This window comes from Rhamphochromis longiceps, linkage group LG16 (genome assembly GCF_057381845.1).
Source record: "Rhamphochromis longiceps isolate RC_006_pf linkage group LG16, R_longiceps_female_GT1.1, whole genome shotgun sequence".
Classification (NCBI taxonomy): domain Eukaryota; kingdom Metazoa; phylum Chordata; class Actinopteri; order Cichliformes; family Cichlidae; genus Rhamphochromis; species Rhamphochromis longiceps.
Genome location: NC_140572.1, coordinates 30,475,430 through 30,498,607, shown reverse-complemented (window position 1 = coordinate 30,498,607; position 23,178 = coordinate 30,475,430). Strand labels below are relative to the sequence as shown.

The 23,178-nt window shown below is 39.1% G+C and overlaps 1 protein-coding gene across 2 annotated transcripts; it reads right to left on the bottom strand.

The window, feature by feature from the left end:
• Window positions 1–11,683: 11,683 nt before the first annotated feature.
• LOC146651421 (sterile alpha motif domain-containing protein 9) lies at window positions 11,684–22,064 on the bottom strand. 2 transcript variants are annotated; one of them, XM_085384960.1, is made up of 4 exons: window positions 21,423–22,064; window positions 17,101–17,158; window positions 16,949–17,013; window positions 11,684–16,769 (listed from the first exon to the last, which is right to left on the bottom strand). In XM_085384960.1, exons 3-4 carry the CDS (start codon window positions 16,970–16,972, stop codon window positions 12,297–12,299), a joined length of 4,497 nt encoding a protein of 1,498 aa, XP_085241086.1. In that variant the 5' UTR covers window positions 16,973–17,013; window positions 17,101–17,158; window positions 21,423–22,064; the 3' UTR covers window positions 11,684–12,296. The 2 variants fall into 2 exon arrangements, with proteins under 2 accessions (XP_085241086.1, XP_085241085.1); XM_085384959.1 differs by having other exon boundaries at window positions 21,437–22,064.
• Window positions 22,065–23,178: the final 1,114 nt, after the last annotated feature.

Sequence of the window (23,178 nt, the reverse complement as noted above, 5' to 3'; positions counted from 1 at the left end):
CTCTATTAGCAGCCAAACTGGAGGTCAGATGGTCTGAGAACCTCGTCATGAGTAGGCCGTTGAGGAATGCCATAGTTTGATTGAAGTTAGGAGGATTCGTCTGATTAAAGGCTTACGTGAATGAGAGAGCAGGCATGTGTATGACCTTGTGTTAGTTATTGCTCAGAAGCATTTTGATTGCTTCTCTTTTATGTTTTCTATACTTTTCCTCTTCCTGTCATAACCAGCACAAAGAATGCGCCCACTCATCTCCCTCACTCACTGCATCCTTTAAAATGAATGCTGTGTCATTCGGATTACAGGGGCATGATTGTACACTTGTCTGCTAAGTTGAAATGAAGCCTTTCCTAATATTCTTGTGTACATTGAAATGATAGATCTGTTATTCTGGCAAAGAGAAATGTACTGGGTAAACACCACAGGGAGAATGGGCAAGTCAGTTCCTACCAACGTTCCTTTGGTTAGGCTAACTTGCATTTTTGTGTAGGCCACACTGACCTAAGCATCTTTCCTTTCTTTTTTCAGAGAAATAAGCATGATTTTAACTGGTTTCAGCAGATGGCATCACATCACTTCAGCCCTGGCTCCTCTCCACTGACTTCCTGTACATAATAGAACTAACTTTAAGATTTAAAGTATGCCTGCGTCTGGCTTCCAAGGTTCATTTCAACTCTGTGTGAGAAATTTTGACCCCATGAGTCAGTTCACTTTAAATCCTTTTTGGGGCTCTTAATGATGGTTCAAAGTCGGGGCTTTATGCAACTTCTTCTCTAATCTTTTAAGGACTTATCTGATTGTCTTGGTTTCCTCGAGCAGCCAGTGGAGGATTTATATTTGAAGACCTTGGCTTTCAAAGGACACTTAAGCTAACTGTTGAATAACAGTACAGACATGACATGAGTTCCACATGAGGATTTCATCTACCCAAGCCTGTCTAACCAAACAGCATTCGACTATCAGTGAAAACCAGAGATGGGCAGTAACACGTTACTTGTAATGCGTTACTGTAATCCGATTACTTTTTCGAGTAAAGTAAGGGATTACTATTGCAAAAACGGTAATTAGATTACTGTTACTTTCCCGTAGGAACGCTGCGTTACTGCGTTACTAAAACCGTGATTTTCTTGCAAGAGTGTCTCATGACAATGACGTAAACGAGTGCAACGTTGGTGGCAACAGCTGTGTGCAGATCAACAATGGATAATATATCGAGTGCAGGAGCGAGTATGAGCGTGCAGCGTTTAAAGCGTGGAAGTACTGACCTTGCTTTGAGTTTGATTCCATAAAAAGTGACAAAAACATTTGCGTCTGCTGATCGCTGCATGGGAAGAAAACTTCTTTTTACAGCGAAAAAAACTCCTTAACTTCTGAGCAAGCACCGAGTGCGCAACAAGGTAATGATTCTTCAACTGACCGCTGCGGCACACCTGCACCAGGGTAAACCTACGCCTACGCCACTCCTGCTTTACAGGTGAAAATAGAGCCAAAGGACCGCTAGTCTTTGATTTTATTTATTTTATGCTGTGTTTTACTTGCATTTATTTGAAAGACTGAATGTAAACACAAAAAAATATTTTATTTTATGTGCTGGAATGTGCAGAAGATAGGTTTAAATGTTAAACAAATTTCTTCCAGTCAGTGAATGTTGCATATAATTAAATTTTTGCTTGATGCATAAAGCTAAAAGATTAAAACTAATAAAACAAGTTTTAAAAAGAGACTTTTCCATTTGATTACATTTTGTATGATGGATTATGCAGAAAAAGTAGAATTGGGCTGAAAGATCTATCGCTTTATCACCTATTCAGGTTATAAATCGTGTTTTTAAAAAGTAACTAAGTAATTAATTACTTTTGAAAATAAGTAATCAGTAAAGTAACGGGATTACTCTTTTGGGCAAATAATCAGTAATTAGTTACTGATTACTTTTTTCAAGTAACTTGACCAACACTGGTGAAAACTACAGTCAGCGCCAGTCCAGTAGGATGGTTTATTCATGGTAGATGTTCCACAGATCTCCTTTAAGTCTGACACCTAGTTTTTGCTTGCCATTTTCACCCTCATGATGCAACATGTGCACAAAGTGACATCACAACTGATGGTGCACTCCACTTCTTGTGTACCAATTTTGTAACCTGGCTGGGTGTTACATGTGTTATTATGTTGGCCTTTCAGTCATTGGTCAGCACAGAGGCTCAGAGAGTCTTCAGAGAGAGAGGCTGACTTGACTTTGTAAATTGTGAATTAAAAGATCTACAAAAATAAAGTTTACACAAAATATTCCAAAGGCTGTTTCTCCACCCTGAAACTGAACTCTTAACCCTTTGGAGTTGTAGTTGATGAGTTAGTATTTTCAGATCCCACAACACTGTAATTATGTAGTGGAAATGCCATCTACAAATACAGTCTGAAAGTCTGAGCACAGCTACAGTGGAATGATTGGCCTTCAAAATGAGTTCTCTGCAGTAGAACTTGCCCTTAAAACCTTGCAAATAGATATTTCAACATGTTTGTTTTTCCTTAATCATACAGTCCTGGAAGCACTTAAAAGAGCCGAGCACCGAGATAATCTTCATCCCATCATAAATCAGTGGAGCAAGGAGGAGACTGGTGCCATACGTTATTTTAGAGAAACCAGCCAGCCACGCAAAGCTGTGGGGTCAGGTTTCTTTGAGTTTCACCTAGTGACATAAGAACAAGGCCTGAGCATCTCACAGATATCATATATTCGTTATTCTGTCCCTTCAGGCAAGGAAGGAGGTCTGCGAACATAAACCTGCTTAGACAAAACACAAATTGTTTCCTTCCATTCAATGCACAATGCCACATAAAGTTTGCTCACACTGCAGGTTTGTGTAGGACAATAAAACCAAGCAGTGCTGTTAGAAGGAAGGAAAAAGTGTTGTGATGTTTTGGGATCTAATTCTTTCATTCACCATCAGCTTCTTGCATCAGTTTAAACCACTTGAATTTGACTGCGCGTCATCCAAAAATACACTGAAAGCTGCTCATCACTGTCCACGTCGAGTGAATTTTGGTTTACTAGGTAACCATCAAAGGTTCCCGCTTATTAAAAATGGACAAGTGTCAAATGCCTCTTCAACTGCAAATTTTAATTAAGCCGATTTACAAAAGGAATTCAGACATTGAGTCATTATCACTGTGCTGATGCAAATTCCCTAAATATCCCACACAGCCAGTATGGCCATCAAGTAGTGAATGAAAAGTGAGTTATGTTTATGTAAAGTCTTTATATTAATTTAAATACAGAAATAGATCAAAGATAATGATAAATGATAAAAACCCAGTATATTATTCCTAACACTGTCACTGGGCCATGTAGCTGATCACTTGGTAATGAAGGAAAATGAATTCTGTGTGAAAATATATTTAAAATATCATCTTCATGTCAGGGTGGTTGATGACACTGTGATAAAGACAGAAGGAAGACAGTACTTTTAGCCATATGGGGTAATCAAGGAAGTGGAGACAGCTGGGTCAAACTGGACACAGGTAGGACAATCAAGACAACAAGACAGGGAAGGATGAAAACTGAACCTAAACAGGAGGCAACAAACTACCAAAATATAATAGGAAGTAACTCAAAGGTTAACTACTACACAGAAACAAACTACACTGTACAAAAGGGCCACTGAGGAAACTCAGGCTCTATAAACAGTGACTAGGAGTCAAATACATGAACTAAGGGATCAGAATTCTAGTGTATAAATCAAAATCTCAAGTTATGAACAAGAACAATGAAACCAAACAAAATATCTAAAGTTCACCAAAATACAAAACCCAGAGAACACACACTAAACATGATATCAAAGGGCGCAGAGAGGTTAGAGTAACAAACACAAGGAACCACATTTAAATAACACAACAGTGAGCTGATTTCTAAAGTTACAAGAACAACACCTAAAATACTGAAACAATATCAGGTAAACAACAGGAAATCAAAACTTTAACCTAACATTAATCAGAAACTATGAATAAACCAAACTGAAAACACCAAAAAAGAAACAAAAAGACTAGAAACAGACTTGCTAAGCTAATTCTAGCTACATTGTTAGCAAGTTCCATCAAAGTTTCACAAATGCAAATCCCTACTAATTAGTGTTAAATAACCTTGTAACAACACACTTTATTTTTCAGGCAAATCCATCATTAATGATCTAAAAGTAACCAGCGGCACTTCAGTGACTTAAATCAGTAACAGTTGATCCCCGAGACAGCTAGTAGTTCTAAACCTGTTATCCAAAGCAGCACATTCCCAAGTCCTTCCTGTATCCAAATGGAGTTTGGGGTTCTAAAAAACACATCCCGTGAAAGGTTTTGTGAACATTTCTGTTGTAACAACCACAGGACTATAAAACAAGTACTGCATGAAGTCTTTTACCCTTTTTTTTAAACTTTAGAAGCCAGCTTCAAGCAAACATCAGAAGTGCTGCAGGTTTCTGGTTTATTTTTTAGCCTGGAGGTTGCCCATTTCTATTCAAATACAAGCAAATGAAGATGAACATCTCTGAAAGTACTGAGAGCAAAAGAAAAGCATGCAGTTGAGTGATAATTCCCAGTGTGTCTGTCACTGAAACTGAACCCTTTGAAGGTCAGCAGAGTTCATGTAAAAGTGACATAAGCAAGTAAACTATTTAATACTTGTTTTAAACAATCTTAAGTAAATAAAATTGTTTCCATAAGTATGCAGCCATAAATTTGTCACATATGTTCTTTTTTATAGTTCAGGGCTGACTAAGAATATTTTCTGTGGTGTTGTAACAAGGTTTATACACATTTTCTACAGGTACTTATTACATGTATGTGTGCACAGTTAATAGTAGCAACCTGTGGTATCTTTAACTGAAAAAATAGTCATCTAATAAATCATAAACAAATCAGCATGGGGTTGAATCCTCCAAAAATATGTATAGAAAAAAATATTTTCTCTTAGTCTTGTCAAAAAATCCTGAAGAAAAATCCAGGACGGGCTTTTAGTGTAACTCAGGTACTGCACAGAAGGCCTCACTGATATGTCGGCTTTTAGCACTCCAAAGTGTCAAAATGTCCCATTTTAGGTGACAAAGCATTATCACACATCTAATATCCAGCTACATGGGTGGGGGTGACTAAGAGCATCTTTTTGACTCGCAACGGGACACCCCTGCTACACACTTAAATATCCAGCACAGCCTCTACAGCTGCACAGCTATTCTGAGCTAAACCTGAGAACAATTCTCAGCAATGTCACGCGTTTAATTATTATTCCTTCAATAATGCATAATATCTACATATCCAGTGAATATTACTGAGCGTAAATTGTATATAGCTTCAATGGTGTGTTTAGCTGGAGGAAAATCACAAGTAAAAGATTTATTCCCATATTTTTGCCAGCCAGAAAGATTTTTTTTTTAATTTTCCTGACAAAAAACTTCAGTTCCTAAAAATATTTCTGTTTTTTCTGTTTCTACATAAACTTTACAGGAGAAGTAAACATGTTAACGGACTTCTATAAATTTTAGTTTTAAACTTTAGCGAATTTTACCTTTCATAACAACTTTACAGTGGTGAAAATGTTTATGACTCACCTGTTTAAAGGTTGCATTATCAGGTTATCATGGTCTCGTTGAATGACAGATGGATGGTGACACAGTTGGCTGTATGTGGTAGGTATCTGCTAAGTTTCACCTTAGCTAAATAGAGTTCATGAACTGGACCGTTGGACTGTGTCTGTACTGTTGGAGCCTTTTGGAGCATTTTTAATTCAATTAACTGACCAGTAACGTGACTTCTTTTGCACTTAATTGTACAAACAGGCCAATCCAAGAAGTCTGAGTTTCAGTATTGGTGAGTGAAATTCTAGGATTTTTTTATGGTTGTTATCTGATGCTCCCATACAGTCTATTGATGAAGTCAAGCTAGCTAGCCTTAGTTGATAATCATATTTAGATGATTAGGTTGGATGTTATTTTTAGTGCTAAAAGCCCAACATGGCAGAAGTCAAAACAATATCGAGAGTCCAAAACCAACATGTGACGAATGTTTCAACAAAGTGTCAAAGGAGGGAAGAACTTTTGGTTCTAGCCACATATGAACAGCATTGATTGATGTTCTTAGTCCCTAAAGGGTACAAGAATAAGACAGTGATGCACCCACAGCACACATTGTCATTTGGGAAGTGTAATTTCAGGATCAAATAGAATTATTCTGCATCGTAGGCCAGATGAATGAGATACCTACAGTGGCTAAAAAAATTTATATATTTTTTGTCTTAACAAGAAAGTAAAGCAAATGTTCATAACCATCATAGCAAGTGCACTTTCTTCGATCAGATTAGCCATGTTTACACAACATGCTGTCACTAAGGTATAAAAGCCACAGAGTGATGGTCCTGATGCAGACGTCATTGTGAGCTGGCAGCGGTTCAGGGCCCCTGAGTGTAAAAGCTGCTCCCTGTTCAGAGTGAAAAACCTGCTTTGTACTGAATCAAAAACCCCTGGCTGGTTCTGCTTTTCTCCTCTGGCTGCATATCTCAGTGACAGCGGTTCCAGGAGCCAGACCCTCACCACCAACCCTGAAACCCTCCCTCTCACTTCCCCCTGCTCATTTCTGTCCATTAGCAGTCCAGAGGGGGAGGTTTAGCTGAAAACAAACAACAACAAACAAAAGACCAAAGTGGGGCGAGAAGTGCAGCGGGGGGGTTGCAAAGGGAGAACTTCTGTGTGAAATAATTGCGAGGAACAATTTCAAACAGATGTCTGTTTGGACTTGGCCCTGGGCTCGTGTCCCCGTTAAATATAGTGATTTGATTGGAAAACAAGCAGTATGAGATGGGCTGGTGGCCAGCCGCACCATTCGGGGGCTCTCTAATGACCCCCGGGGGTCGAGGGGTCGTTGGAGTAAAAGCAGATCAGAGAGGATGTGGGGCCAGCGGCCAAGACAGGGCCCATAAATCTAACCCATTCTCAGAGGAAGCTATCTTTTTTCACTTGGCCATCAGAATTAAAATACAATCACAATCGTCACATTGTGCTGCCTCCAGTGAGCAAAGGTTATAATTCAAAGGCAGCAGACAGAGTTGGGGGGCTGGGATGGGTGGTGGTGGACTTCTGGGAGAAAGGTCAACAGGGTGGTGTATTTTAGGCTGGATGAGAACCGTGGCTCAGGGGGCTGTGGGAAACTTCTTTATCCATATTTTAAAATCTGCGATTACTGACTTTGCTGAAAAAGCATGACATTACTCATAAAAGCAAGTGTGACAGTGCAGCCTGTAGCTCGCTCTTCCAAAGTTCACAAAAATGTTTATTCCAATCCTCTAAATCTGCTTTATGATCTCTGCAGTAAAGTATCGTGAATGGGATGTATTATTGCAGCATTTGTAAGGGGCAAAATCTCCGATAGCACATCCGACCTAGAGTTTTTCTTCCGATTTTCAGCCGGCTCAGCTTTTCACAGATGTGCTAATGTTGGGTGGACAGCTGTGCTTTATGGCAGAATGGCGCAAGATGATCGGGATCATTTTCACCCCCGCTGACCGCTGAAGGAACACACGTGCTTTTCAGTTCATCAGAAATGTTAAAAAAAATCATCAGGCTGCCAGAGAAAAGAGAGTGAGGGTGAACAGATTTCTTTCTCCTGCAACAAAGGCCTTAGTCAGTCGGGCCTGTGAGCTCAGATTAGTGTTACACAGCTCTAACACGCTCCCTGCAGGAGGAAGTCATTCATCAAAATCACTCTGACACAGGGCAAATATTGTGCAGCGTGCATGTTCGGTTTATATCGTGACTCAGTATTCTTCATGCCTCTTGCTACTTGTTCTAAATTCCTGTGTTTAGTTAAAGATCTTTAAAAAAAACCAAAAACAAAAACCTACGCCTAAAGAGTTTGAAACCTTCTAAATGAACTGAAACGTTCGGTTCCTGGGTGAGCAACTAGACTCATGCTGCCACCTTCTGGTGAAAGTTTTCACTGATGGTTTTTCTTTGCAGCAGAATTGAAAAAAAAAAACAACCACAATGACTTTATGTATTTGTACTGACCTCTGTGATATCAGCTGAAGGTGAACTAGGACCAGTTGTGTTTGTGTAATACCAATATGGACTACAACATGGTGCAGGAACTAAATCGACACAGCATTATCATTGCAATAACAATGGGCAGCATGGTTGCACGGTGGTTAGCACTATTGCCTCACAGCAAGAAGGTCCTTAGTTCAATTCCACCATCAGGCCGGCGTCTTTCTGTGTGGAGTTTGAATGTTCTCCCTGTCTTTGTGGGGGTTTTCCACGGGTCCTATGGCTTCCTCCCACAGTCCAAAGGTTAATTGGAAACTAAATTGCCCATAGGTGTGAGTGAGAATGGTTGTCTGTGTATAGGTGTTAGCCCCACGACTGGCGACCTGTCCAGGGCGTACCCTGCCTCTCGCCTTAAGACAGCTGGGATAGGCAACCCTGAAAAAGGACATCAAGTGGAAGCCGATGGATGGAACATAGGTATGGCTAGAGAGAATTATCAAAGGTTTAAAGAACAGCAGAACAGGTTTGGCAACATTTCAACTCACACGCTTGTAAAACACTGCCTCCAGTGATGATAATTAGTCTTAAAATTTACAGAGGGTAATTGTAAATAGTACCGTTTAAATGTAAATCCTGTGTACATGACCATTTATAATAATGACTTTTTTTAATGAATAAAACATGGTAGTGTATCGTTTTCTGATAGTCATAAGATGAACCTTTTAATGCATTTTATAAATGGTATGATATCACTGGTTGGTGAGGTTGTGTCAGCGTTGCAGGTGCCGCATTGGCTTCGTTTTGCCTTTGACTGTACTGTGATGATATAAGGAAAGTGTTTCACAATTTCACTCATCAAACTCTGCTGCAGGTCTTAGGAATTACTAGTTTTGGATGATGGCAATATTTGGATAGTGGATTATGTGTACTAGCAACCATAATATTACAGTGTTATGTAGTATTATGATATTATTATGATATGAGCGTCTGGCTAAATTAACTTCAAAGTATTTTAAAATGTGTTCTTCACTTTTAGTTCTCTAATTCACATTGTGTGAAGCAGCAGAAACTCCTTTCTCTGGCAGGAGCATCGGGTTTCACTCACATGGCCACTTTGACCTTTTCACCTCCCGTATGCCTAAAGTTTCACTTTGGTATGAATGTCAACGAATTACAGTGACATGACTCATCTAAATGTAACATCTCAGGTTGCCAAGCTACGTCCAAGTGAAGCTGCTAAAAGATTTACAGCATGTGTTCTTCTGAATCTACGTCTATAGATAGCTCACACATCTAACTTGCTCCATAATATGTTAGAGAAAGGCTATACTTATCGCCAGAATGATGACCTTCTGACCCCCAGAAGTGACCTTCTAAAGATTGCTTTCAGCCATGTGGTGCAGGGGTACTTATACTTGGAGATATCGTCTGACTCATGTCAGAAAAACAGAAGAAATCAGGAAGAATAAGCCATCTGTGCATAAAGAAACAGTGGGTACTCTGTCTAAAGTATTAATATAATGCATTGGCGTTATGGTGAAGTTCATTTATAAATTCTACTTGAATTGTATTAAAATTTAAGTTAAAAAAACAAACGATAAAGGTCGAACTACAAACACGTTTACTAGCGCGACAGCCTAATTTTTCTTTTTGTTTATGTTTTTGTATATTTAACTAGTTTATATACCTCTAGGGTGCGAGCAGATCGACTGTTCAAATCAGTTTCGAACCTTGCTTAATTTGAGCTTTAACTTTAGCAGTTGCAGAGACACCAATCAAATCTTAAGCCAGATCCAAGATATTAAACTATTTTTTCTGTTCAGTTGTATTTTAGTTTTGTGGGGTTTTTTAAGTCCATTTCTGAGCTTATGTTGCAGCTCTGTGCTGAGTGGAGGGACAAACTAACAGTGAGTGGGCGAAGGAGAGGGTTTTTTTTACTCAAACAAATTCACACCAAATTCACAGTTTTCACTCAAAAGCCATCAATCACCCATCAGAATATAGAAAAAAATGGTAGCAATTATCCTCTTTAAGCCAGCATTCTCACACTCTTTGCTCTGGAGCCATCCAAGTGACAGGTATCCCACCTAGCTGCTGCATAGAGATCTATTATATTTACACTGATTGTCCAGTAAAGGCAGGGCAGCCCCCTTTTTTGAAATTTTCTTACCATGACGATATTTTTGAAACCATTAACATGTAAAGCAAGTCCTTGGGATTCTTATGGTTCAAAAACCATTTAAAAATGAGTTACGGGCTCAGATTTAGAAACAGTTTATCAAGAGGTGCGCCGGGGCAAATTTAACAGGGATATAGAGTGACAGTGAGTGATGAGAGATGATATCACCGTGGCAACTGACAGCTGATTCAAATGTGGGCAATTATTTTCAGTCCGTGATTTTAAATCAGTTCAACTGGATCATTTGGATTAGCAGATTACATCTCAGGCCTGTTTCTGATTGGTGGATTTAATTTGAACAGGCATCTTATTAGAGTATGGACAATTAATATCAGGATTTTAATTAAATCACCTAAGGGCTCAGACAATTTGATCAACTGGACTTTTTTAAAACCACTTTAATGTGTTTTTACTGTCAGCATACAGTATGGAGGGGGACAGCCACAGAGATGTTCAACTAAAACCCAAAATACCATTATAAAAGCTACAAAATGATTTCAGCTGCAGACACTGTTCAGCTTGTAATTCAGAATTACTTCTCTCTCACACTGTTGGCTTTTCCTAATAAAACAAATGAGTTGCTGCCCCCTGGTGGTACGTTTTAGTTAAATTCTGCAAAAGCTCTACCTCTCTATATTAGTGTACTTAACTACTTATGTAGTTTGTAGACAAACATACACTGAATGTTAGCGTACTAACATTGTACCTATTAATATTAAAATGCCCTTTTAGCAAATTAAACTGTTTTCCATTGCAGGTTAATATCATCCAAAATCGAAGATGCATTAAAGGCCTTCACAGAAGAAATGCAGTGGTGATGTTCACTATCTTGTGTCAGATTTAGAAATGTAATCTCTTATTGATGTGTGTCACATGGTGAGCCACCTGCTGCTTAGCCATGAGTGTGAGAGAGACTAGATGTGTCTCTGGGGGCCATGAACTTATACTCACAAAGCCCAGAAAGTAGCACCCACATTCAGCGAGACTCCATACTTTACCTATCATCCTGACCCACAGGTATAATGATAGGTAACACCATGTGGAGCCCGTGTGTTCACAAGCCTGTGCAGGGCAGGGGGGAAGTAGATGGGAAGATAAAAGAGGGCAGCACTGCCCTGTTAACCATTCACTTTTTAACATATTAGCTGCCTGAATATATGCATTTTATTGTTTGCATGACAATAAACTGTAGTTATCCATTTTTAACTATATATCCTGCATTGTTTAATGTTTCATAAATACTATTTCTTCCTTTTTGGTCTGTCATCCAAAAAAAGCATAAAGCACCTCACACTTTAGGCTGTATGAGGAGCAGTCACAGGGTTATATAATGCAAATGCTTCTTAGAGCTTTTGCATATGACCTAAACTGATCCATTCAATTTCATTCCCCCCTAATTTGAACATAGTTATGCACTTCTTCATTTCTGGAGTCTACATATAACTATTAGAGTGCATGTGCAGTGCATTTTAAAGTAACCCTTACATAGTAATGTTGCAGTACATCTTTATTAGGTAGAAAAGGTATTGCAAAATTCAGTGCTAGATTTTACATGGAAACCAAAAAACAAATCATGTTGCAAAAACTGCAAAAGTAATATAAGACAATATGATAAAACGTCAAGTGTTGGAATTTTAAACGTTAGACAACTTCATATACAACTTAGTTGTATTAATCAAATAATCATTATGCAAAAAATTAGTAGTACAAAAGTACACAAATCAAATATAAATGTACTATAAAAATGATTTAACTATACTATTAAATCCATCATATATCACTTTCAGTCATATAACCTAAAACGCGCCAACCAGTAACAGTTACATTCATTTTCAAATATCACATATCAGTTATTAAAAAAGACTAACATTTGCAGTGACTTGTGAGCTACAGTGTAAATGTTGTTAAGACATTGCTCAAAGGTTTTGTATGACAAATGCCCCCACCCCTTGCAACAATAACAAAAATACAAACATCATTTATGTAAAGTACACAGGAAAACATAATCACATATAAGCCAAAGACGACAATTATGCAGATGTCCAGTGCAAACTCTGCCAGAAAAAGCTAGCGTGTCTCATCTCTGTCATGACCATGCATAATCATTTTTGTCCAATGTCAAATGCAACAGGTCCTCTCATGGAGAAACCTATGAAGAATGACACTTTTGACCCCTCTGCATGCCCACTAATCTGGCTCCGATACATTGGGGTGACTGGAAGACCAGTATCTGCCATTATGCAATCACTATGCACCTCCCCTGTGACCCTATAAAGGAGCTCCTCCACCTTCTTCTCCTTCCATATTGTGCCACTTCCCCACATGGAGGCAAACTGCTGTTGCCCATCCACGATGCACTTTTTGATCTCTCCAATGTGGACCAGTCGTTCATAACCAGGCTTCTTTCCCAGGAGGAAATGAATAACGGGACTCTTGCCATTGTACACTTCCTTCATCTCTGCATGATAAGAGGTTTTCATCTGTGAGATGTACCTTCTAAGTTCTCTGTATACCGGACGGTTTGGCTCTGGCCATAACAGCAGAACTGCAATGAAGTAGAGCGGCAAACTCTCACTCAGTGGGATTTGCCCACAAAGAACTTGGGGGAGAAGATTTACCATGGTTTCATATGGCTGTAACCGATGTGATCCCAGTTTAAGACGACTCAACACAACATTGACATAGATAAAGTTCACTTTCTCCTTTGGAGTTGGGTTACACTGCCAAATAAAGAGATACTGTCTAGCAATCTTTTCCAACTTTGCAGTTGAGGTTTCATTTGAGAGACAGCTCAGAATCCCAGAATAGGTGTCAGCCTTTTCCTCTTCCAGGAACTGTCTCGTCTGGTGTAGTTCCAACATAGTGTGCAAGGTTTTATTCTTCAAAAGAGATGCAGAATCTGTCTTACAGAAAACCTTTGCATAATTTCTGAAACATCTGAAAAGCTCATTTTGGGACATTTGCTCACGGCTATCTTTCATTCCAAATCTGGAGCCCAGATTTACATAAAAATTGTCAAGGAAGTCTATGTTCTTCTTCATCCTGTATTTGAGGTTGTAAAGTACATCCTCAAACTGTTTCAGAATGACATAGTAGGGTTTGTTTTTGGTGTGCCAACGATCCTTACTTTCTAGGTCGTAAAGTTTAAGATCTCCAGAAAGAACCTGGCTCATTATGTCATGACGAAGACCATCAGAAGAGAACACAGGGGTCTTTGCCAGCACATCAGTGACAAGCACACCAACCTGAATTTCTCCCAGGCAGCCAGAGGTGTTGAAAGTACAGTTGTCTGTTTTGATTTGTAATCGTTGGAGTGACTCCTTCTTTGCAAGGTTCTGTGTTTCCTGGAATGCTTCCAATGCTGACTGAGCCAGTTTCAGAAGTGTTTTCAGTTTCTCTGGACGGATGGGTTCTTCCTTGCAGTCTGCAATGGCATTCTTGAGCTCATGCTTGATCACTTGTGCTGATGTATCTGCAATATAGGAGTTGTCTTTGTAAAGATCTTTTGCTTTTTTTGCCCAAAATTTTGCCTCTACAAAATCTTTCTTTCTTAGGTAATAGTACCGGGCGAGTAACTGGGAGACAATGGGATCTTTCTCATATCTCTTTGAGGCATTTTTTAACACCATCTCTTCCAGTCCAGGTGTTTCATGTGCAATGTCCTGAATGAGTGGAGAGAACTGTGATTCCTCTAATTCATGATATCGCTTGACCAAAATGTGGTGAACATCTTGCAGGAGCTTGCTTTTGCCTTGTGTGCTTTCATAAAACGTGTCTGTGTTCAGCAGAAGGTCAGCAATTTCAACTTTTTTCACATTGTGTGTTGCTTTAAGTTCCAACAAACACTGCTTTGCAATTCTTGAGTGAATCATTTTCACAGCTCTGAAGACTACCTTACCCTGAACTGAACAGCTGGTTATAAAAGTAGAAAATTTTCCAAAACCACATTCAACTTTGTTGGATCCACAAAACGGTTTTGGTTGAAGGTCAAGGAATTCCTCACACAGAGAGACTGATAGAGAGGCCCCGCGGCAGTAAACATCCAACAGAACTAAAACTGCAAGAAGCTGGGCATTTTTCTGATTCATATTGAAGCTCTTCAGTGTGTTGCGGACCACACTCTCAATGTATTCTGACTTAAAGTTCTTCTTCATGATCATGAAACCATAGAATGTTTCAGTGTTTTTGTAAGTTTTCTCTATTTCGACTAGTTTTTCCTCAAACTGTTTCTGTTCCCTCTCAGAGAGATTATTTCCAATGAATACAGTATCTGCAGTTTGCCCAGTCGTTTCAGAAGACTCTGATCTCATGCAGTTCAAGACAACCACCTGCGCAGACTTAGACTGAATTTTTTTCTCTTCGCATTCTTTTTCAATGAGCTGCTGCAAGTCAAATACTTTTTCCATATCATCAAAGTCATCTATCATCAGCAAAACAGGGACACTTGGCAGCTGCTCCTGATATTTATACATGAGAAGTTTGGTCACCTGACTGGCTACTTCAGCAAAGTCAGCATTGTTGTTCCTGAGGACAGCACAACGAAATGTGTTCCGGAGAGACCACAATATGTGCATGGCCAAAGTTGTCCCACCACATCCAGGTACATGCATGAGGTTAAACAACACACAGGCTTTTCTCAGAGAGGATAAATCAGGTATGATTGTATCCTTGATGTAGTCAAAGTGGTCTCGTTTGATAAACGGTGTGGATCCGGGCTGCTCCGAGAAATAAAAATTCCACCACGTCACCTTTCCACCCTTGTAGAAGTTCTCCTCTATCACATTTTTTTCCTCATTTCCTCCTTCACATTGGTTCACACAAAGGACATCTAAGGTACTCAGACTTCGCTCCACTTTCTTCTCAAATAGCACTTTGCTTCCCCCACCACACGGTAGGAAACGACTGGATCTGCGATTCTCTGACCAAAGGCTAAGGATAGTGCCATTGACTTCTGCAAAGCTGAGATCATGTATGCATCTACCTGAGATGTCGATTCCACATCGAGCGTCAATTAAGTCTCTCCAGGAGTTGAATGCTTTGTCATTGTCACATATGCAAAGGATCTGATCTGTGCCTCTGAGTTCCTGCCAGAATGTACTGAAAGTCTCCACAAGGGGGTCCATCTTCTCACTTACTCTTGACAAAATTAAAAAAATGACGAGGAACCTCTTGTTTGGAAGGACATCTTTGCGACACAAGAAGGAAATCACATCTCTGATGGAGGCTCCCTTGTCCATTAACCACTGGTCAATGTCTGAGGGCGACTCATGCTCAATGCCTCCATTGCAGAACACCCAGCTGGTGTTTTGCGTTAATTTCAACTTGTTCGCAATGTCTTCAACTCCTTCTGTGATTTTATATCGTGCCGGTGAATGAACATTTACTGGGCTCTGCTGGTCAAAATATTGCTCTAATCCCTCTTTAGCTGATTCTGGATCAAAGTCCAACACCGCTGTTGGGTTCAGATCTACAAGAAATTTTAGATAATCTAACTGGCTTGGGTATGATTTGTTAGTTATTATCACATACTGCTCAACATTTGATTTATCTAAAGACAGAGAGCCACCAGTGATCATGTGACTGAGTCTAGAGCCCTGAGTGCTGTTTTTTATCACACTGAGGTGCTTCTCTTCTGCCTTTTTCCGGAGTTCTAATTGCTGAGCCATACTTTCTAGAAACTGCTCGTACTCTCGCTTGTTTGGTTGCACAAGAAGATCTCTGCTGCTACCACCATCACGGATAAAGAAACATTTTGATGGTTCTGATTCAGTTTCTTTCATTTTGCCTTTTTTCTTGCCCTTTTTTATGGTGTTTGTGTGGTAGCCGTTTTCTTTACAGATCGTAGTCTCTGGAACAACGTCGACTTCTATGACACATTTGTCAGATAATGTCGTGTTCTTGTTGAGAACTTCAACAAATCGTGGAGGTTTGATGCATGTCTGAGCAGCTTGTTTATGTTTATATTCAAAATACCTATCAATGGCAGATTTTAGTTCATTTGCAAAAGCCTCTGTGTCCTCAACAACCACTCCCAACACTTGACCGTGGGTGAACTCCGGTTTGTCTCCTATTCCAAAATGTATGGTGCCGTTGGTGCGGCTGTTCATGCAGGCAGCTGCAAAGCGAATGACCTCAGATGTGAACTTCTTCATTTTAGTTTCTTCTGTTGTGCTGGTGAAAGCTTTGTACTCATGGCAGGGTTCAATCAAATCTGAGGCACCTGATTCTGTAACATCAAGAATGCTGCTTTCCGTGTATCTGAATGTATCGTGGTATCTACAAAATGGATACGGCTTGCACGGTTTCCCAGGCTGGTTTCTAGAACCTACTGGCTCTTCTTTTTTAAATTTCACAACTTCATCTCTGGCACGAATGAGAAGTTTAGCCGGTCCAAAAGTCACACCAATTTTGGTTAAGTCAGTTGTATCTAAAAGCAGAAGACTTTCACCATTGATGTCTTCATTAAACAATATTTCAGCAACTTTGTCATCCACGCGATCCAATTGGAGAACCCATTGCCTCACTTGATGTTTACTCCAATCTTGTATGTCTGATGACAGATCATCTTCCTGGCACTGAAATATAAAGTCCAGTTAACATTCCTAATTTCTAAATTAATTATTAGACACTTCAATATTTAGTGAATATGTCTAGTATTATGTGGAACAGTTTAAAACATGAACCTATGTTTTAATTTATAAAAGCTCACTTCTTAATATTTGTTTTATTGAAGCATTTTTCAATTTTTACTTACCTTCATTTCACCTTGATCTGCCATGACAGTACTGCTTCCTCTTTCACAAATATAGATTAGTGATGCTACAAAATAATTTAAATAGAAATATTAGCAATAGAGGAAAAGTAACTGTATTGATTGTAACTCAAATTAAGCAAGTTCAGCCTCACCTTAATTTTTCCTGATCATCAATGATGGCTGGTCAACTTTTCACACATATTGGTAATGCTGCAAAAAAGTAGAAGTATTATAAACACATGGCTGAGGCAGTTTAGGAGTAACAAGGGAGGGATTTAAGAACCAACGAGACTAATTTATTTAGTTTCAGGGGGAATATGTATGACATTGTTAATCTCAATAATCGTTAAGATGTGCTTTGCTATACAGGATTTCAGTATATATACAGTTTTTGGTCTCCTTTATTTCTGTGGTCTCGATAGGTGCCAAGTATTGATTACAGGGTGGGCTGTTTAGCAATTGGTTACCCAGCAACCACACAATTGGAATTCATGTAGTATATGACTTAGCATTGTCTTCATGAAATAAGTAAGAACTTGAAAAAGATGTAATCTGGATGGCAGCATATATTGCTGAAAACCTATAAGTTACCATAAGTTGGCACCTGTGAAACTAAAAACTGGAAAAACAGTATAGTGCTAAACAAATATTTTGAATAAAATTTGTATAATTTGACTGTCTTTTGAAAGAACATCCCAGAGAAGGTGAGCGTTTTTAAAGTAAATATGGGGAATTCATCATTCTATGAAACTGGGCAATTATTTCAACAATTTAATAAATGAAAGATTCAGAGACTCTAGAGAGGTTTCTGCACACAGGAGCCAGGACGCAGAGCTTAGATCTTGATAGGGTTCAGGCCTGTACTGCATTAGAAACAGACCTGTGTTGGAGATCACTGCATGACCTTACAAACACTTCTGAAAAGTGTCGGCAGTTAACACAGCTCTTTGTTGCATTCACACATGCAAGGAACAAACAGAGAAGCAAGATACAGAAACACTGCTTCCTTCCTTAAAACCAGGAAGCAGCCTGTGGTCTCACCACTTATCCTCAGTTCAGTTCAGTTCTTTTTTATTTCAAAGAGGATGTTTAGTTACATCGAGACAGCAGCCTCGATAATACGTATAATAATACAGGATTATAAATTAATGTGCTTGGTATAGGTAAGTTGTACGTGTGAGAAGGCCCCATTGACGCTGAACTCTGTGTTGAAGTGAAGGTGGTGAAGGCAGAGGAAACGGAGGTTCACTGATCTCAAAGTGAGGAGTAATGATCAGTTTTAAAGAAAAGTTGAATTTTCATGTGCAGCTGGCTTATTGGCAGAAGGCTCTGCTCTTTGGCTCAGGTGCACTATGTGGCATATTACATAGTAAGATGTTTTGAGTCAGTTGTATGGTGCAGTGTGTGCTTGCATGAGAAGCCTCTGTGGAACTGTGTACTGACTGAATTAAAGCAAAGTACATATGTCAAGCCCTTGACATGATCCTGTTTTCCAGTGTGGTCCTTGGTGAAATATATTCTAATGATACAAAATTAAGAAAAACCATTTACATACATTATTAGGATTAAGAAAGCTGCCTGAATTTTTTGTAGTAACCCCGTTGCAATACAATAATCAGTTTTGGAGTCGAATTTGTAGCATGATTTAGTGTCAGTGAAACAGAAATCTGAATTTATTATGTTCAGGACAATTATTACAACTACAATAACAGTAGTTTTGCTACTAAGTTAAATTATTTTTTCATAAATTTTATTTTTGCATTTAAATTAAACATAACATGATTATACGAAATCAACCAAGAACAGCTATTGTTTTTAACATTTGTGAAATTATAAGCATGAAAGGAAAAAGAAAGAAAGGAAAAAAGAAGAAAAGGAAAAGGAAGAAAAAAAAAGAAAAAACGAAAAAAAAAAAAAAACAAATAAAATAATTCACGCGGAGTGTGAGGCATGAATTATGATCAGTTATTTTTTTTAAGAATTCTAGAAATGGTTGCCAAATCATACAAAAACCCGCCAGTTTCCCCTCTCTATCAAATCTTATCTGCTCTACCCTGGCCACAGACACCATCTCATTAAGCCACCTGTTAAAACACGGGGCCGAAGAAGACCGCCACTGTAAAAGAATAAGTTTCTTTGCAGCCAGCATACCCATTGTAATTAAGCTCAATTATTTTAAACATATCTGTTTTCTCTGTATGGAAGAGGATTAGGGCCACTGGAAATCACAAAGAAAAAAATATGTGGTGGAATTTTCAGTTTATAAAGTCTGCAACACGGTCAGCTGTGGTCAAGGCATTTAAATTACTGTAAGCAGGAGAGCTAACACAAATCAAACATCACAGTTCTAAAGTCATGAGAGCTCTGAAACAGAAGTAGTGCTCCCACTTCTTTATCCATTACAAGGAAGAGGGAAAAAGTCACAAACTTATCACACCACACATCTCGAGGCTCGTTGTTTTGTGCCCTTGGCGTTATTAGCACCTGCAAAGGGAGTTGTCTTCTCCAACTACTGAGGCTGAAATAAGTTAATATAGTTTTAGAAACTTACACTGAACAGTCTATGGCTACGTTCACACTGCAGGTCTTAATGCTCAATTCCGATTTTTTGATCAAATCCGATTTTTTTGTCTCCTCGTTCACACTACAAATAAAATGCGACAGCAAACGCGCTCTAGTGTGAACGCTCAAAGCGGCCCGCATGCGCAAAAGAAGATGTCACACACAACGCGCTCTGTTTAGACCAAGAACAAACAGTATTGTTTGACTGATGGCCGTTAATATAAAGACTTCGGACTTTACGTTTCCCAATTTTTGCTTTAAGTTATTTTGTTATTTACATAATAATGTAAATAACCTAATAATGATCCTTATTGCTGTTTAAGAGAGGAGCGGTGCTTCAAAGGATAGCTGCAGATTTCTGTCAGAATCTGCAGATTATACAGTACAAATAAAATGTTTACGTTGTCTTCCCAACAGTTTCACTGACATCTACACTGGATGGCTAGGAAGCGTTCGCGATGTCTTCTCGGGCGCTGATAATTGGCTTCAGTCTTGTGTCGGTGACGTAAAAGGCGGATTTAATGCGACTTGACCGTTCAAACAGCAGTCGCTTTCTAAAACATCGGATATGTATCGGATTCAGTACCACATACGAAAGTGACCCAGATCGGATTTGAAAATATCGGATTTGCGCCGTTCACACTGTCATAGCATGATCGGATATGGGTCGCATAGGGTCAAAAAAATCGGATTTGATGCGCTTTCGCCTGCAGTGTGAACGTAGCCTATTACAGTGTTAAAACTAGGCATATGCATAAGCTACTTAAACACTTTAAATGAGAATAATAGAAATTTTCTATTACAATTCCAAATTACTCCCCACATTTTTTAATGGTTCTAATCCTCTTCCGTACTTCTGATTCAGAAGCACACCAGTGGTTTCAGTGGTGTGCTCTACAATGCCAGCTAGAGGTTAGAATAAAACCAGGAAGTGGCTTTAGTGTTTAATGTTTTTGTTCAACCCACAAATCCAAAAGACTTAAGGCAACAGAACCAACAGAATCATTCAAAAACTGGTTAATTGCTTTCTGGTTAAGTCTTTTTAGATGTGATACAGTAGGTATTAAGTGGAGACAGGAAGATATGTAATGTAAGGTAATATAAGTAAGCGAAGTGTCATCATAGAAAGGCAAACTGTTATGATATTTTGATACCACGGTAAGCATTTACAGGATATTGTTTTATACAGGAAAACTGTTACTCAATAAGGCCAATATACTAGTTGTTTTTCTCTTTCTCTGTGACCCAAGAATTAATGTGTAGGACTCACAAGCTGGTACCCCAAGGTCGAAAACACCACAGAGATGAGACCACTTCCTTACTCCCATCCTCCCTTCCTTATCTCTTAGAAAAAGGCTCGTTAAAGGCTAGGTGGTTTGTTTCAGAATTCACTAATGAAAGAACTCTGTATTTTATGTCTAGGAGTGTATTTTGCTGGGATGATCATAAATTATAGCTGAACTGATAAACTACACAAGGGATACTTTGCTCAGAAGGCAGGAAGACGTTTCCTTATTTAGTCTGTACCGGTTTGAACTGGGAAAGCCGACACACGAACCTTTTTTTCTCTATATAAACTGCTGTGTATCAAATAAACCTTTGAGTTGATTCTGGGAAAGCAATCTGAACAGTTTCTGTATCACTTTGTTCTCCTAACTGCTCCCGATATCGTAACTAACCCAGCTGAACGGCATACCTGAGTGTTACTTTAAATAATTAGGAATCTTATAAGGAAAGGACAAAACTCTGCTTATCGCTCACGCCACGGAGGAAACCCGGGACGGCAATTTCCTTCACAAACCCTGTAAAGTAAAACGAAGAACCACAAAAAATAACTGGTTGCATCCTTACTACGCATTTACTATTTTTCCATTTATCTTTATAACAATGAAGGCTCAAAACAAATACTGACCAAAACTCACTCACATTTCATTCAGTCCGCTCTTCAGTCCTCTCGGTTTAAAGCTGAGCTCCGTAGCCAGGTTAATGTAGCGGTTTTGGAGAGCAATAAAACAAAGAGGCTTCTCCTCCTTGTTTGCGGAGGATACAGATGAGAGAAGACTGAGGAAGAAGACTTCAGCTGGGCGGGTCATTCTCAGGAATTGAAACCTAACCAAAACTGTCCGTGTGTTTCGATTATTCTTTCCGAAACGATACTTGTTGCGAGATGGGTGACTTCCTTCGTGATTTGTCAGCATTGAATCATGTTCTTTTCGTCGTCTTGATTAATTGTGAAACGATATTGTAAATCCTTTGATCCCGGAAACCCTCCCAAATGAGTCAGTGCGTCAGTCCATGAGGTCCTTGAAATGTTCCACTGGGAGTGGAAAAGTGGAAAGATTCAGTTCCAGGGTTGAAAGAGCGCCCTCCTTCTCAACTGAATAGTTAAACTGAATTTTAAAACACATGTATAATATCTAAGAGCTGAAATTTAACTGAGCTGGGAAAAAATTTGTGAAAAATTAAAAACTGAGGGATTAAAAGCATCCTCCTACTGCGCATCACTGCATCTATCTCCGCCGTGGCTCCCAGCAGCGGGTGCCACAGCTGAACGTGAAGCAACAGCGAGGTACTAAAAGTTGCGGTTCCACTTATGTCCCCTTGAGGCTCCAAAGTCCCCATAGATGTCCACGTTGAGACTTTGGACCTATTTTCTACCGTCATTGCTTTGGAGTAGCGAAACACACCCCACCTATCATTTGCTGGATGTTAAGAGATCTGAATTTAAAAACGACTGTTAAATCGCAGTTTTTTTTTTTAACTGGAAGGACTCAATGGGGTATGGCCCTTATTCATATAAAATATATAGTGCTAATGCAACAGCACTTTTCTGTTCATCTTTGACTAACACATGTACATTTGTAGTATAAAATCACCCTGTGTGTTCTCAACAGTGGAAACAAAATCAAAGTATATAACCGAGTAAGTAGAATAACACTTCACGTTTTCTTCAGTTAAATGATCACAGCTGGGCCAAGTGCAATCACCCTGATCACTGATGACTTTTAAATGACTTCTTATGAGACAATCTACAAAAGAAAGCAATCTGTCCCTTCCATTCAGTCAGTGTTTCCACTGCAAACCATTTCCATAAGAAGGGTTTTTTGTTTGTATCTTTTTGTTTATTAAGCTGCTTAACACCAAACTATGAAGCATTCAAGCATAGCAACATGAATCTGTGTTTCTCCACTTTGATGGAAGATTGCAAACGCAGCTCTCGCCCAAATTATATGAGGACCTAATGGCCTGGAATATTGAACCCAAAAGGACATAATCCATAATCCTGGATGGTCCATCACCCATTGTCAAACAAGGGTGAAGATCTGGTTTACTGTTTTGTGGCCAATTCACATTACTCCTGAATCCAGGGATCAGCAGGGTGCCAGAGCCTTCTCGCCACCACAGTGGAATATATTTTCCTGGTGAACGTCTGCAAGGGAAATGATTATGGTGGGGCAAGTTCACCACATATAGCACTGTGGGGAACCAGTGGTTCAAACATTTCATTAATGAGAAAAAATTGATGTGTATTATTAAGGCCAAAAGCAGTAGGTATAGTATTTCACTAAATGCAAAATGTACAGATTATTTACCACCGACATCGACTGAAATAGCAGGAATTAAAACATGAAAGTTACTCAATAATACAATAACGTCTAGTGACCTCC